The sequence below is a fragment of the Lygodium microphyllum genome, chromosome 21 (genome assembly GCF_053477565.2).
Source record: "Lygodium microphyllum isolate KBCC chromosome 21, Lygodium_microphyllum_v1.1.10, whole genome shotgun sequence".
Taxonomy (NCBI): domain Eukaryota; kingdom Viridiplantae; phylum Streptophyta; class Polypodiopsida; order Schizaeales; family Lygodiaceae; genus Lygodium; species Lygodium microphyllum.
The window spans coordinates 118,261,636-118,279,174 of NC_141155.1; the positions used below are offsets into that span (position 1 = coordinate 118,261,636).

The window sequence follows — 17,539 nt, forward strand, 5'->3', positions numbered from 1 at the left end:
AGAAAGAGAAAGAAAAAGGCAAGAAGACGGACGATAGCAAGGAAGAGAAAAGGGACAATCAACCTAAGAAGAGCAATGTAAAAATTGAAGAGGTGAATGTAGTCACTCATGACAGTGATAGTGGGAGTGACGTACTCTTTGTCTCTTCACACTTTGATGCACATGCTTTACTTGCAAATACAAATGATGATATGTATACCTGGATTCTCAATTCACGTGCTTCCTTTCATGTCACCCCTCATCGTGAGTGGTTCTCTGCCTATACAGGGGTCAATATGGTATTGTCCATCTTGGGGACAACTATGCATGTGACATTGCAAGTATTGGCAGTGTGCAATTGTAGTTTCAGCATGGCTCTGTCTTCACACTTCAGCATGTACGGCATGTACTTCAGCTCAAGAAGAGCTTGATTAGCATAGGGCAGCTAGATGATGATGGTTTTCATACCACCTTTGGTGATGGAAAACGGAAGATCTGTAAGGGATCTAGGGTTATTGCCAAAGGTTACAAGAGTGATACTTTGTATCCACTTCATGTATCTAGTGTGCGTGACCATATTGTTGCCGTGACTAAGCAACCAAGTGTTTCTTTGTGGCATGGCCGGTTGAGACACATGAGATAAACAGGAATGAAAGTGCTTTCTCGTTTGGGTTACTTGCCTTATCTTCGTTATACTGATTTTGAGCACTGTGATCATTGTATTTATAGCAAACATGCACAAACGTCTCATAAAAAGTCTCTTCCTTTGAAATCTTCTCCTCTAGAGTTAGTACATTCCGATGTATGTCAAATGCCAAGATTATCTTTAGGGGGAAAGAAATATTTTGTCACCTTTGTCGATGATGCTACACGGAAGATATGGGTTTACCCTATTCGTAGCAAGGATGAAATGCTTGACAAGTTTAAAAAATTATTGGCATTGGCTGAAAATCAGACAGATAAGACACTTGAGTGTCTTCGCTCTGATAATGGGGGGGAATATGTATCCAAGGCCTTTCAAGCATTTTGTGACAGCAAAGGGATAAAGAGGAAGCTCACTGCCCCTCATAATCTGCCCCAAAATGGAGTTGTAGAGCGTATGAATCGGACCATACAGGATAAGGTCCGTACGATGCTGTCTCATTCTGCATTACCCCATGGTTTTTGGGAAGAGGCTGCTATGACAACCGTTCACTTAATTAATCGGTCACCAAACAGGTCTTTGGGGGAGGGGGGGGTTTTCCCAAGAAGCATGGTCGGACAAACCACCTTCATATGCTCATCTGAAAGTGTTTGGCTGCAAGGCTTTTATACACATTCGTAAAGAAAAACGCAACAAACTTGAGCCAAAGTCCTGTAAATGCATTTTCCTAGGATATGGTGACGAGGGTGAAATGGGATATAAATTGTGGGATCCCGAGAAAAGGAAAGTAGTACACAGCAATGACGTTATCTTTCGGGAAGATCGCATGCATAAACAGCCCAAAAAGACTGAGGAGGTCCGTAGGGTTGTATTCCGGGAAGGAATACCTTTTGGACAGCAAAATGTGCCCACTGTACAGCAGCAAATACTTGCTGTAAATGAACCTGTAAATGCAGAAAATGATGCTGGAAATCATCAACCAGCTATTGCCCATGATAATGAGAAACTACATGTGCAGGAACAGTCAGGACAGCAAGCTGTTAATGCTGAGTTGCAGGCTGAAATGCTAGGACAGCATGCTGAAAATGGAAATTTGCAGGAACAGCCAGCAAACAATGATCATTGGGTTAGGAGATCGTCTAGGGCCACTAGACAACCTGACAGATTTGTTCCTGGTGCAAATAATGTGGCTGAATATGTCATGTTGACAGACTCTGGTGAACTGTCTTGCTTCAAGGAAGCAATGGACAGACAGGACAGCAAGAAATTGTATAAAGCCATGTTGTCAGAAATGGAATCTCTTGAGAAAAATGGCACTTGGGACTTGGTGTAGTTGCCTAAAGGGCAGAAAACACTTCCATGCAAATGGGTTTACAAGATGAAGGTCACTTCTGGTTCGTCACCAAAGTACAAAGCAAGATTGGTTGCAAAGGGGTACAAGCAGGAGCAAGGAATTGACTTTGATGAGATATTCTCTCCTGTAGTCAAGATGACTACATTGAGAACCATTTTGAGCTTCGTTGCAGTTGAAGATATGGAACTCATACAGATGGATGTAAAGATTGCATTTCATGGTGATCTACATGAAGATATATATATGCAGCAGCCTGAAGGGTTTGTTGAACAAGGAAAAGAAAAGATGATATGTAAACTCAAAAGGAGTTTGTATGGGCTGAAACAAGCACCAAGAGAATGGTATCATAAGTTTGATACATTCATGTAGTCCCAAGGCTTTCATAGAAGTCAAGTGGATCACTGCTTGTACACCAAGAAGGCAACAGATGGCAACCTGATTATCTTGGTTCTATATGTTGATGAGATGCTGATTGTTGGCAAGGACACTCATGCCTTGGATTCACTGAAGCAAAGTCTTCATAGCAGATTTGACATGAAAGATCTTGGTGATGCAAATCACATTCTTGGCATGTGAATACTCAGAGATAGATCAGAAGGCTTACTCTATCTATCTCAACAGGAGTATATCTCCAAGGTTTTGCAGTGTTTCAATGTGGGGGAGAGGAACAATTGGGGTTCCATTGCCTCCATATGTGAAACTCAGTGCAGAGGACAGCCCTACATCTGATGATGAGAAGGCTGAAATGGCCAAGATACCATATGCTTCAGCTATTGGCAGTTTGATGTATGCTATGGTTGCTATACGTCCTAACATTTCCTTTGCAGTGGGAGTGGTTAGCAGATACATTGCAACCCCTGGCAAGAAGCATAGGATGCAATGAAAGGTATTATGAGATACCTCAAAGGCACAAAGGAGTTGTGCATCTGCTTTGGGAAGCAGAAGGCATCTGTTGTTGCCTTTACAGATGCAGACTATACTGGTCATGCGGATTGCAAAAAGTCCACTTCAGGGTATGTGTTTACTTTCACAGGAGGAGCAATCTCTTGGAACTCCATGCTACAAAAGTGTGTTGCATTGTCTACTACAGAGGCAGAGTATGTGGCTGCCACTGAGGCATGCAAGGAGGCTTTATGGCTTTCACGTGTGGTGGGAGAGCTTGGTATCACAGAGTTACATGTTCTCCATTGTTATAGTCAAAGTGCTATCATGCTAGCACAAAATCCTGTCTTTCATGCAAAGACAAAGTACATACAAGTGAAGTACCACTTCATTAGAGATATACTTGACAACAAGAGCATTGAGCTTGTCAAAGTGCATACAAATGATAACCCTGCAAACCTTCTCATGAAGGGTCTTCTAGCAGAGCGGTTTGCTCATTGCCGACAAATGATGAGAGTTGGATAGATATATATATTTCAGCTTTGTACATACCTAGACTTAGCAGATTCTTTTCTCCTCTTAAGGCACATTGCCTTTAGGTGGAAGGTTGTTGGGAATAAAGGCCTCATGCCTTTAAATGTTCTTGGGTGTGAACACACCCTTAGCACTTGTACTTACACATATATATATCTATCTAGAAACCTAAAGATACACACTCGTCATTGTACCTACAAACATGCTCACTCTCTACTCTGCTCTATCTCACTCTCTTTGTCTCTCGCTACGCGTAAAGACTGATTGTCTCGATCTCCATGCCTAACCCGTCACTACATTAGCCTTTCCAGTGACCCATCCCTTGGCCTTGACCATCTGATGATAGATCTGATTAGCTGACCTTTTCTCGAAATCATCAACAAGCACAAATAATCTCGCCACGGAGACGAAGACTATAAAGCAGGCAAAGAAGAGAATCTCAGAAGCTTGTCCTATATGGACAACCAAATGTCATGATAGCCATGAGGCACCTGAAAGTACTGACGAACACCCTGGAAAGAATAAAGACGGGACTGCCCAGGAATGACACCATCATGCACTGTCCGCAACCCCAAACAAGCCATCCCATTAAACTTATCTCCCTACAAATCTTTATCACGCCAATCCAACAACTTGGAGATAGCCAGCACCTCTCCTAGCAGCAAATTCTCCTCCTTATGAAGATCAGAAGAGCACCAAACTACAAAATGTAACATCTCCTACCGGGATGCAATCAAATGAGAAAGGAGAAAAGATTGGGAGACCTTAATAGGCCCGTGTAATTAAGCACATGCCACTAAGAAACTTGAATAACCGAACTACCATGAGTGATACCAGTCTTTTCTATGAAAAATTTTGCAATTTCTGACCAAGGATAATTGTCTACACAGTGCCTGCAAAAGTGCTAGTCTCAAAGCAACCATATGCAAATTAACGTCCAATAAAGCTTCCCCCATCCTTTTGGGAGTAGTCACATGCTACCACAATTCCACACCTAGCCCAAACAATTCCCTTTCTTTTTCCACAAAATGAAGCGGATAGGCTGAACCAGTTCCAAAAGAGACTTCTTAGTCCAAGAAAGTAATGGCAAAAAAAACGAGACCATACTAATCATGATGCATAAAGCAACTTTAAGTCTCACATGAAGAGGCCAGCCTTGAGACTTCTAGTACATGAACCGATCATGTATATGGGATGACATCCAATCAAGCAAGGCACAGGGAGCTACATCCATACCAATAGGATAACCCAAGTATCGGATAATCTCTCCCTTATAAATCACTACTCCTTGCCAACCCAAAGCTTGCAAATCATTCTCCGTACAAGAAAGCAATGTAGATTTTTTAGCATTAATATGAAGTCTCGATGCTAAAGCAAAGAGATTCCATGTAACCATCGCCTGATTAACATTAGTACGATCAACATTAAGAAACATAAAGGAATCATCAGCCAAAGATTGACCCAAAAGTTGGGCACCACTGGGAAGAGACAAACCAACAATCTCACCTTGATCAGCCAACTTTTGCAACAATGAGAGCAACGGGTGAGTGACCAAGGCAAATAGCAAAGGACTAAGAGGGCAGTCTTACCGAAGAGACCGAGACAAGGCAATTTCATTTGTGATCCCTCCATTAAGTGCAATACGAGCCACAGCACCCTGACTAATGGTATCAACAAGAGAAGTCATGCGAGGACCAAATCCCATGGTGGACATTAGCTGCCGCAAGAAAGACCAGCTGAAATGATCAAATGCATTTTCAAGATCAAGCTATAGCATAACAACCTACTAGCCTGAGGCTTTGGCATAATCAATCCCCAATTGAACATTCAAAATGTTATGCATTATATTCCGTCCCTTAATGAAACCATATTGATGTGGATGAACCAAGTGCGAGAATACTTTTTGCAATCTGTCGGCAATGATTTTAGAGATGATTTTATACAAAGAACCCATAACAGAAATGGGTCTCCATTGTTTCAAAGAGCTCGGAGAAGGAACCTTAGGCAATAACTAAATCACATCAATCTTCCAATCTGAAGGCATCCTACCAGAATTCCAAACTTGCTGACAAAGCGAGTCAATGGGTCCTTAAGCCACTCAACATGGGCTGAAAACAGCTCATTAAGAAGCCCATCCCAGCCAAGGCTTCTCCTTCATGGTAAATGGAACAGCACATCCTCCACGTCAGAAGCAAGATCAGTCACCATAACACCTTGCTCATCCAACAAACGCACAATATTTTCCCGAGCATATTTATGGCATAAACAAACAAAAAACTAATGAGATTGACAGTTATTATCATGCAAAGCTTCCGCTAGGGCCAATAATTTGTATTTAGCATATTCCTCCTCTTGAAGAGATTAAACTCTATGTTTCAACCATTCAATGCATGTGAGCAAGTCATCAGTAGTATACCCTAACAAATGAAAGACAACGAGTGAGCCAACAAAGTTTGTGAATGTTGTAATTCAGCTCGAAAAGAAGCATACTGAATACCATACTGTCGGGACAACACACGCGCAGCCCGTGCTTCTATCCCTCTAGATAGGACCCTCGAGCTAAAAGAAGCAATAAATTAATGGATACATTCCAAAAACAGATTTTGCAGCAAAAGAGATTGGTTGAAACGTAGAGGCAAATGAGCAAGCAAAGCCTTAAAGGCATGAACAAGCCTATGGGTCAAATCCAAAACCAAAGGATAGTGATTTGACAAGACATGTTGTCGCTCAACCCATATATCAATGATTGCAAGAAGAAAAGAATCGATCTGACAAATGTAGATCGTATCACATCTAGCCCACGTGTTTGGATGCTGAAGAGAACGATAAGTATAACCCGACTGAGAAGGATGCATCCAGGACCACATGTCCTGTTTCAAAGACATAGCTGCCATTGGATCCACAACCTACCACTCAAGACTATCCATGACTCAGTGCGGTGACGTAGCATGATCTGCAGATACACATGCATTAAAATCACCCATAACAAAACCTTGATGAGCCATGGAAAGGCAATGCAAGTCAACCCATAGCTGACGATGTTCCCGAGCATTAGTAGGAGCATACATGCCCACCAACCACAAAACCTCCCCCTCATATATGATTTCCAGCATCAGAAATCTACCGCAAGGGTCCTGAGAAACCAAGGATGGTTGCAAGAAAGATCTAACGGCCAACATAACTCTTGATTTCTGTGGAACCCGACCACTAAAAAACACTGTATAATCCTTGTATACATAAAAAGAACCTGCCAAAGCCTGTGGTTTGTGCTCCACAGCACAAAAAACATCCTGATTACCAACTAACACAATTTTTCACAACCGATACTACTTACCACCCGAAGAAATGCCTTTAACATTCCATAAAGCAAGTCTCATGATAAACGACAAGAGAGAAAACTACTAAATCGCCACTTTTCCTTTCTCTTTAACATCCGTAGCTTTAGCAGCTTGAAATCTCTCCATCTCACTACGGACCACGTCTACAAGATCCGCCTTCTGCAAACTAGCAATCAAAGCACAAGAAGGGAACTGCTATTGCTGAGAACGAAAAACATCCCAAGGAGACACAAGCCTCCCACACGCGTCAAAGTGCAAAGCAAAATCGGAAGCCCTTTTATCATCCACACCAACTGCAGGTACACGTGAAGATTGAGACTTCATATAAAACCCCTTACCTCTACGTTGAAAAGTCTGAGCAATAGGGTGAGGAGATGGGTGAGCAAGAGTCAACGAGATTCCTGTCTAGCATTATGTCTAACCACAATGACCCAAGAATCATCTTGAGGAGGCAAATTCCAACCAACCGAATGCGATGCATACTCAATACCAAGTTGGGAGACATCCTTATTTCCATCATCATCATGTCCATGCAGGGCAAGAGGCACAGGAGCAGCATCTTGCTCCTAAGCCATCTACTCAAGATCATGCTCTTGCATATCCATGTGAGGATCCAAAGAACGCCGCAATACCTCATGGCTTCTATCACATTCGGAAATAAAATGGCCCAATTGGCCACATCGAAAACAGTGTCCACCAAATGTATCCCATTTAAGCTCAAAAACCAACGTTTGCAACCCAAGGACCTCAAAATGAACTTTGGTTGGCCGAGGGTTTCCCTATGTCCCAAAGCATACAAGTCCAGTTCCTATTGCGGGAGGCCAACCAAGGCTCCATCAACACCTCACCAAGGGTTTTCAAAACCAAAGGAAGAAGTCGCCAAAAATGTACCAAAAAATCAACCACCTCCACCCAGATTGGGCATGCCTGCTTAAGCACCTCCTAGAACTCAATCATAGACCTCCATGGAACCATATGTATTAGTTGACCGTCCATGAACAAAGGAATGCATTGCATAATGCGAGCACGCACATCCAGGGTACAAAAAAGGACTTCAAAGAACCCTCTCAGTCCATCATAAATCTCTTCAACGAGAGGGGCCTGCACTTGCCCTGAAACATCATCTTGACGCGCATCAACATTAACAAGCATGGACTGCAGCCAAGCACAAATCCTAGTAATCAAAGGAGTTCTTCCCGTAAAATAAAAGATGGTTTCCCTCTCATGGAAAGCAGCAATCTGCTGTAAAACCAGGTCAGCTTTCCCATGACAGCAACCACTTGATCCCTTTCCGATAAAGAGCTCGCTTTACCCCATTGTCATGAACATAATCTGACATAAGAGCAGATCACGGCGCACTTATGACAGATGGAGGTCGATGGAGAAACCCCTAGTGTCCATGATATCCAGGATGATCAGATGTAAGGCCTCAGTGCCACATGAGATCATCAGAGCTGAGCTAGCAGCTACACCGATTGTGGTAGAGGCCCACACCCGATCGGTCACATACATACATAGCCTATGGGACTTACCCAGACACACATATGCATGGTTGGCCCTTGAGTCCTCCAGGCAGCTTGCCAGAGAGGGTGATACTTCATGTTGGTATGCACAGATGCCGGCCTGGTTTGAGCTGCATGGCTTTAGCATGGACAAGTTACCCCCCTTTCAATACTCCCTTGATGCACCATCTCTTGATCTGAGCAAGTTAGAGATCCGCAAGATCATTAGGATGGATCTTACCCAGTTGGATATCAGGTGGACATGGTTGATACCAGGGCAGGAGCTAGGGACAAAGATGGCTTTCTACCGCAAGCATTTCCTTCATACTACTACAGATGATGGATTTATTGTTCGCCCGAGATACATGGACACCCACCTTTCCCATGGGATCAGATGTACTATTGAGCAGGTTAGAGATCCGCAAGATCATCAAGATGGATCTTACCCAGTTGGATATCAGGTGGACATGGTTGATGCCAGGGCAAGAGCTAGGGACAAAGATGGCTTTCTACCGCGAGCATTTCCTTCATACTACTGCAAATGATGGATTTATTGTTCGCCCGAGATACATGGACACCCACCTTTCCCATGGGATCAGATGTACTATTGGCCAATTGCGCACCTCCTCACATCAGCTAGAGATTGAGACTTGCAAATATAGATCCATTCCACCAAAGGAGCACATATGCCAGATATACTAATTAGAGCCAAAGACAGAGGAGCATTATATCTGCCGTTGCCCAACGTATTATGAGGTCTGTGGTCATTTCCACTGTCTCTTTAGAGACGGATTTGGACCACTATCCAAAGTCATGGATTTTACTGATCAACGATGCCTTGGCCTCTTTCTTCTTGAGATACAACAGCTTCGTGACATGAGCCTCAGGAGTACAACTGCTAAAGACATCGAGGCCCTTCACAGAGGCAACTCACAGACTTCTTTGCAAAGGAGACTCAGAAGACTTCAATACAATTACAGCCACAACCCACACAAGAGCCTCTCTCACCACCATAGTCCACACACAGACAAGGAGTACTAATTGGTTGAGCCGTTCAACTTAGCCGATCCAAACGTCCTAGGCCTCGACACAGACACCGACGACAACTTCATAGGCGGATACAGGGGATTATTGCTCGGGCTAGAGCTAGGTCCTCCATACCCACATAAGATTGTACCATTTGGAGCTCATTGTTACTAGATAAAGCTCTATGTTTTACACATAGCCATAGTTAGTTTCCTTTCTTATTTTGCTTTGTGCTACATACATATTTTACCCATGCAGTTGTACCATCATATACATGATTGTAACTCATGGTCTCATAGGTCATTTTGGCCTTTTGTAGACATTAATATATCATTTCATCTCTCTCTCTCTCTCTCTCTCTCTCTCTCTCTCTCTCTCTCTCTCTCTACGTTGCTAAACTCAATTTGTGTGCCTCTCTCTTGCTATTGAGGCCGCACATCAGTTGAACCACAGATCTTTGTCTGCTGTGTCAGAAACTAGAACTGAGAACAGCAGTGTTGTTTAGGGTTGCGCAGGTCTGCCCTTCAATCTATTTGCATGTAATCACTTGAACAGTGCCCACCACCTCCTCTCCCTACCACCAAGTCGCAGGGTTGCAAGGCGACACCTTGTGCAAAAGGCAGAGATCCCACAGTAGCTTGAAGGCGAACAAACAAGAGCTGCAAACAATTATCGTTGCCTCTCTCTCTCTCTCTCTCTCTCTCTCTCTCTCTCTCTCTCTCTCTCTCTCTCTCTCTCTCTCTCTCTCTCGTAGGCTGCCCTGTTCGCTGAAGGCACAAGTAATAAGTAGGGTAAAAGGAGACAAGTGGGTGGGAGAGAGGGCCCAAGCCTACACGAGGCCAAGGCGCATAGACAAACCAGGGAATGACAACGATACGTGCCAAGTACAGCGACTGACTAACAAGCAGGGCAGCAGCTCAAGGCACGTGAATGCAAGGCGCATTGATCAGGTAGGTGAGCGCACGTACAAGAGCGCCATCGACATCTCCTCTCTGGCTGACGAGCTATTGCATGCAAGTCACCAGGCAGCTAGGGTTAGCAACCGTCGTCAGGCAACTAGGGTTTGTATCGGTGAAAGTGCATGAGGATAACGAGGTAGGTGGCAGTGACACCACGAACAAGCCCAACATGGCCTCATCAGACTGACTCTCTCTCTCTCTCTCTCTCTCTCTCTCTCTCTCTCTCTCTCTCTCTTATATGTGTGTATATCTGTATATGTGTGTGTGTAATGTGTGTATAGATTGGGGGTCTTGTTTTTTCTATGTTTTGTGTATGTACGCATGCATCCACATATATATGTATATGTGTGTGTGTACACGTGCACATGCGTGTATGCATGTGTTTAATACGAATGTCTATTTGTGTGGTCTTGTATATTCTCTCTCTTCCTCTCATTATTTTTATTCTCTCTCCTTTTTTTTTCTTTGTCTTGTCTCTCATATTTTTTCGTCTCGTGTTGTGCATATATGTATGCATATGTATATATATGTATGTATGTATAATGTATACACACACATATATATGTACATGCATATGTTTGTGGATGTGTGCACTATGTATCTCCATATGTGCATGTTCTCTCTCTCTCTTTCTCTCTCTCTCTCTCATATATATACATGTATGTGTGTGCATATATGTGTGTACAATCTCTCTCTCTCTCTCTCTCTCTCTCTCTCTCTCTCTCTCTCTCTCTCTCATATATATACATGTATGTGTGTGCATATATGTGTGTACACATACATATTACATGCGTATATATTGTTAATGTGTTTTTATACTCTATGTACATTTGTATGTGGTTTTAGAGCATCTATACATTGCATGAACATGTTCATGTATTGTTAATGTGTTTTTATATTCTATGTACATTTATATGTGATTTTAGAGCATGTATACATTGCATGAACATGTTCAACCGTTAAAATTATTATCTCCTCCCATATATCTAGTAAAGAAAGAATTTCAACTCTTTTTTATAGTGTATATGCATTTGTGGATGTTTTAAGAGTATGTACACATTGCATACACATGATGAACCCTTAAAATATCATATCATTTCATATGTCTAATTAAAAAGAAATTCATCGAGAGAGAGAGAGAGAGAGAGAGAGAGAGAGAGAGAGAGAGATTTTAGAAAATAAATATAACCCCCAAGCCCCCACTCACCCTTCAAGAAAAAGCCATCTTTATTTCTTGAATACCAAACTTCTCCTCCTTATGCCAAATAGGCTTAGGAGCCTTCTGGTTGGTTCAGGATCCTCAAGGCAAAGCTCTAATATATGGAATAGATATTGATATAAATTCAAGCGTGAGTAATATTTGGATCCAATTCGCTAGAAGTATATTGATGTCTTTCCGTTCAGGGTGTGGACAGCAAAGACGGGTGCCAACTTATGGGACAGAAACACTCTCTAGAAACATACACCATTTAATGGATCTTTGGTAATGATTGAGTTTTGAGGGTGTAATAAAGAGCTAATCGATTTATAATGCATTTGTTAGCTCAATAGAAGGTTCCAAGGAGAGCCACCTACTTCCAAATCCTTGAGAGGGCCAACCTTGTTGCACATGGCCTCTCACATTTTCCAACTACATTTGCATGTGCTTTTTACAGTTCTCAAGTTTATGGCGAGAGTTGTTCGAGCCATTCTAAAGGATTCTCACTCCTCCATGTTGCCTCAAGCTTTATGCCTTATTCAAGGACCTTTGTGTGTTTGGATTCAACATGATTGAGGATTTTGATTCAAGGATTTACAAGCTCAAATTTATGTTAGAGGTCTCAAGATCTGTGCACTGTTGTGTAAGGAGTAAGTGCACTCCAAGGCTCATCAAATAAGTATCTACTACGACAAACACAGCCACATTGTCTTATCTGGAAACCCGTTCTTCCACTTCTTGGAGATATTTTGTATTGTGTTCAGTTGGACCACCTTGATTGTGCTCTTCGTTAGTTAAGAAGAGAACCATGTTTTACCCCACACCCACTGCATACTCTTTAGCTCATTTGGCTTCTTATTCCCTGAACTGTTGTAGAAATAGGGTGTTAGATCATGTTATTTATCCTTGTCTGGGACCCATTTGCAGTCATGGCCATCTATGCCACATGGTGCATGCCACATTTATTTTGTCCAACATTTGCCCAATTCAAGGCAGCATATTTGTCATCCTTTGCATATTTTATAGGCTCACACACTTGTACATACTTCAGTTCTTACTTCAGTATATTGTGCTTGGGAGCCTCCTTCATTCTCTTGCATTCATGCTCTTGCCATTGTCTGCTAGCCTCTCCACCTCTGTTTCCATCAAAGAAAGCCTTTGGATCTGACCCCATGGTTCTGATACCATACCAAAGTCTGCAATGAACGAAGAAATGGAGACATGAACCATACCTTTGGAACTGACCCCATGGTTTTGATACCATACCAAAGTGTGCAATGGAAGAAGAAATGGAGACATTAACGTGGAACCCAAGGAACTCCATGGATGACAAAAGCGAGGTATGAGATAGAATATGGCAGCACCAAACAAGCAATTCCAATTTAGGCGAGTGGGGGTGTTTCTCGAAGAGGAGCTACATACCCACCATGCGGTGTCTAGGCTAAAAGACAAGAAAGAAAGTAGCATTACAGTCTATATATAGAAACCCCTAGGCATGGACTAAACATGCCTGAGTGGACACAAAGCGTCCAGCCACAACACAACTAGCCTTTCTCTTGTATTCAGTCTCTCTTTGCTCTCCACTCACCTCTGCGCCTCAATTTCTATTAATGAAAATCTCTGGATCTCACCCCAAGGCTGTACTACCAAGTCAAAGTGTGCAAAGGAAGAAGGAATGAGCACGTGTCATGAATTCAAAAGCCAAGGAACTCCATAGACGACAGTGAGGTACAAGATACAGGATGCCAACCCCAAACTTGATCTTATTCAGCATGCCAATACTTTGTCTGCAGAGGATTTAGTACCTTGGCATCGGGCAGTCTCTTCAGTGAACCTGCCCTGACTTTCATATTCCTTGGTGTTCCTTTTTCATGTTGCTTGTAAAAGAGAGTTGAGTTTGATGGCCTAGAGTTATCCTGCATCTTCCAATCATGTAATCTTGTATTTTCTTCGTAATTAATACAACTACCTATTACGGATTTAAAAATATGCCAGCCCCAAGCAAGTGCAATGTGCATGAGCAAGGGCAGCTGTTGAGAGGGAGGGGCTACAGAACCATAATGTGATATCTAGGCCAAAAGGCAAGAAAGAGAGTAGCCCTAAAGTCTACATAGGGAAAACCTTAAGCAGTGACTAAACACATCTGAGTGAACAAAAAGTGTTTCCAACTAGCCACGCTGGACTAAAATGTCCAAACTGATCTTATACGGACTAAAAATGTTAAGAGTTCTGAAATTTTCCCAGTTGACTATATGATAAGGCCCAAAACCAAGAGATGATGTACACCTATACTATTAATAGATGAAAGGAAAAGGTTTCATTCAGGAAGCAAAAATGTTTTTCCTAGCAAAGCTTGATGATTATGAAAGGGCCGGTGGGCTTCCTCTAGGAATTGTCCAAAGGCAAAAGAGGGGAACAGAAAGAGTAAAGAACACAACCAAAAAGGCATTGCTGGATCATCTGATACATGTGGAGTTGTCCTTGATGACTATGCAACTGGCCAAACTGCTGAAATTATCCCATATATGCAGTGGTATTCGTTATTAAACCATTATAAATAATTTGCAACTCTCATGATACTGATGGCTAGAGTAAAATAGGCAAATACAATCCTTAATTCCAAAGCTTTTAAAACATGCTGTTAAACACAACTCCATGACAAACTCACTAAACATATTATGTCACCATACCACTTAATAATATGTTTATAATTTTACCTGTGAATAAAGTGTTGCAGCTTGACATGTATCTACCATAACTAGAAGTTCTTTAAATCTAGCATGAAATTCAACACCACATTCTCATCAGCATAATCATCTACAACTCTGTTTCCAAATATAAAACGACTCTTCTTTAGATGCTTCCATGCATACTAACTTTCATTTGATCACCTTCTCTTCTCGCGCATCTGTTCAATTGCATCAGCCAGGTCATGGCTTTGTATTTCTTCTGAATCTTGAAATTTCAGGAATTGGTCGCCTCCATGTCCTGTCATGTAAAGAAGAATATGGCTACCTTCATCACTAAGCAACCGCTTAGAACGAGGTACAGCTGAATCATGTCGTCCAGTCAACACGCGTAAAAAGTTTTCAACTGTCACCTCATAACCTCTATAATCAACCTGCATCAGTTGCAAATCTCTTATCAAACTGCATCAGTGTAAATCTCTCTTTTTTTTTTTTTGTAATGGATGTTATATTTATAAAGTACCAAACAACAAAAGAGTTACAAAAGTCACGGCAAAGACACAGAGGAAATTGCCATATGCCAAGGAAGTAAGTCCTCCCGAGGGAGTAAGTCAGAGTGCCGAATGAGATCTATCTGCCAATGCAAGAGACCTTTAAGCCTAGCAATATGTCCCTGAACATTAGAGGCTGAATCAAAAAGAAAAGCATTCCGAATGGTCCAATTGTGCCAACATCCCCAGTATCTAAGAAAGTGAAACAAGATCTTCATATGCGACTGTGCCGGTGTGGGGTATTTGGGCCGCACAAAAACCCAATCAAAAGGGCTTAGCGAGAAACCAACCACTACTCGCCAAACCACTGACAAGAGTGACCAGATTTTCTTAGCGAGAGGGCAAGAAATAAATCGATGACGGGCCGATTCCACACTGGTGGTGCAAAAGAAACAATTGCCGTTGGAGATTCAACTGGAAATGGCTGAAGCAAGAGGAAGACCATCAATCATCACCCTCCAAAGAAAGACATTGCATTTGAACGGTGTCTTGTTCAACCAGCCCTCCATCACAATTACCTTTCACCATGACTCAGATTTACGCAATCCCCATATAGTATTAGCTTTAGTAACCAGCCATTGATGATCTTTAATCAGAAGATGATACACCTAGTTAGCTGAGGCCTTTTCCAAATTCAGCCAGCCTGCAAGGTCCAAGTCCTGCCAGGGACGATCCGAAGCAAGGGCAGGAAAGGGTTGTCTGCTCTGGAGCACCATCAAAAGCTGTCCCCATAAATCACGGTATCCACGAGGGATCCTGAAAAGCCTCCTGGCTGTACGAAACAATATCAACACATTGCGACTGGCAAGGGTGGCATCTGCAACTGAAGTCAAGCCCAAGCATGCCATACGGTTAAATTTTGGTCTGAGCTCATGTTTGCCTTCCCAAGAAAGTAATCGCGAGGCTGCCAACAATTCCAGTTGAAAAGAGTTAGTAGCTAAGCGATCCTCCACAGGATGCCACTGAGCCTTCTGGAGAACCAATTTCCAGAAACATACCAAATGAGCAAGCAGGGATGATGAAGGACTAGAAAACCGAGAGTCTGCATTAAGAACATGCCACCAGGAGCTCTGAATTTGGGAATTACCATGCACAAGCCCGTGATCCTCAAGAAAATAACGGGCTATAAAGACCCACGGGTGATGATCCAAGCACATGGCACGAAAAAGAGACCAACGGAGTGCCAACATATGAGTTTCGGTATTCAAAATAGCCCCACCACCCATGCATTTGAGGGTACATGCATGCGACCAAGAAATCCATGAAATGCCTGCATGCAAGGAGTCCTTCTTCCATAACATGAAACGAATGTACTGAGTAAGAGCATTCAATGTAGTAGTAGTCCAAGGCAGCAATGGCAAGAAATATGTGAGCATTGGCAACATAATTGTCTGAGCCACTTTGAGGCGAACATGGAAGGGCCAAGGCTATGACTTCCAATATAGAAACTTAGCTACCAGTTTCTGTGAAATCCACTTTAGTAGTTACTTTGGCCGAACATCAACACCCAAAGGGTACCCAAGATGCCTAACAATGGAACCACAGGGAACAATTATTCCCTGCCAGTCCAATGACTGCAAATCTGACTCCGTGCAACTGAGAATGGCTGATTTCAAAGCATTGATATGAAGACCAGAAGCATGACCAAAGAGAGTCCAAACATCTAATGCTTTGAGAAGATTATCCTTGTCCGCACGCAAAATCATAAAGCTGTCATCAGCCAAGGATTGACTAATAAAGTGCTGTCCAAAAGGAAGAGACAATCCAACCAACTGAGTAGAAGCTGCCATATGAGATAAACAAAAGAACCGGATGAGTCGCAATGGCAAAAAAGAGAGGACTCAAAAGGGCAACCTTGTCTCACAGAGCGTGCAAGGACAAATGGCTCGATAACACCACCATTCAGCATAACTCGCGAAGAAGCCGTAGCACTAATGGTGTAGATCAAACAAGACATCCGAGTACCAAAACCCATAGTAGACATAAGCTCTGTAATGAAAGGCCAGTTACGAGAACCACGCCACCCCACACCCATCAATGACCCAAAGACATGGCACTCCTATATAGAGGGACTATATGATGTACCACACCAACCACCAATCCCTCACCCACCGGTGCCTCGCCCCACGCAATAGAGTAATTATAGCATGGACGATCAAAGGATCATACAAATATACAAGGTAAGCACTTCATTCATGCACTTCACATTTTGGCCCCTCTCCTTCCTTTCATGTTCAACAAGGCCCTAGCAAAAGCCTTTCCAAATGAGTGGACCATGCATACCATCGTGTCCATCCACAAGTCTGGAGACCCCTTAGATCATGGTAACTAAAGAACCATCATGGTGGTGTTGAGAAACCATTCACCTGCAGTTTTGCATTTGCGTATAGCATTGTGTTTTACGTTTAGGGTCTCATGTTTGCATTTAGGGTTTCACAGTGGACAGCCCCAAAGAGGGGCTCGACGCCCACAATGGGGCGCCACCCTCCCTCCGAGCACCACCCTATACAGTCTTTTGCCTCTTTATAAGTTGCCTCTGTCACTCATTCTTCATGGCTGATTCATTCAATCCGTCATCTCTTCTCTCCAGTCGCTCCACTGCCCTCACACCCCTTTAGAAGGACATTGCGGTTCGTGGTTCGTGACTATCTTCATCATCTTCCTTGTGCTACGGCACCCTTGTTCCCTTGTGTCACATTCACTCCATGATTCATAACTTCATCATTCCACTCATCAGAGTTTCTTCTCTCTTCTCTTATCTTCTCCATGTTTGTCAAGTTCACTCCGTGTTCCTCCCCGCAAACCCTAGTGTCTCGCTGGTACTTCATCCTTTGGCATGGTATCAGAGCTAGATTTGCTTAAACACTGGCAAAGATCCTTCACTCC

At 42.8% G+C, this 17,539-nt stretch overlaps 1 protein-coding gene across 2 annotated transcripts in view; it reads right to left on the reverse strand.

The window, feature by feature from the left end:
* LOC148018478 (Peptidase C13 family) overlaps positions 1–17,539 on the reverse strand; it is a 75,306-nt gene that overhangs the window by 33,555 nt on the left and 24,212 nt on the right. For both annotated transcript variants that reach the window (XM_087661652.1, XM_087661651.1), the window contains 2 exons: positions 14,307–14,536; positions 14,133–14,190 (listed from right to left, as the gene is read on the reverse strand). In XM_087661652.1, coding sequence (XP_087517778.1) covers positions 14,133–14,190; positions 14,307–14,536 — 288 coding nt within the window. The remainder of the gene's footprint in view (positions 1–14,132; positions 14,191–14,306; positions 14,537–17,539) is intronic.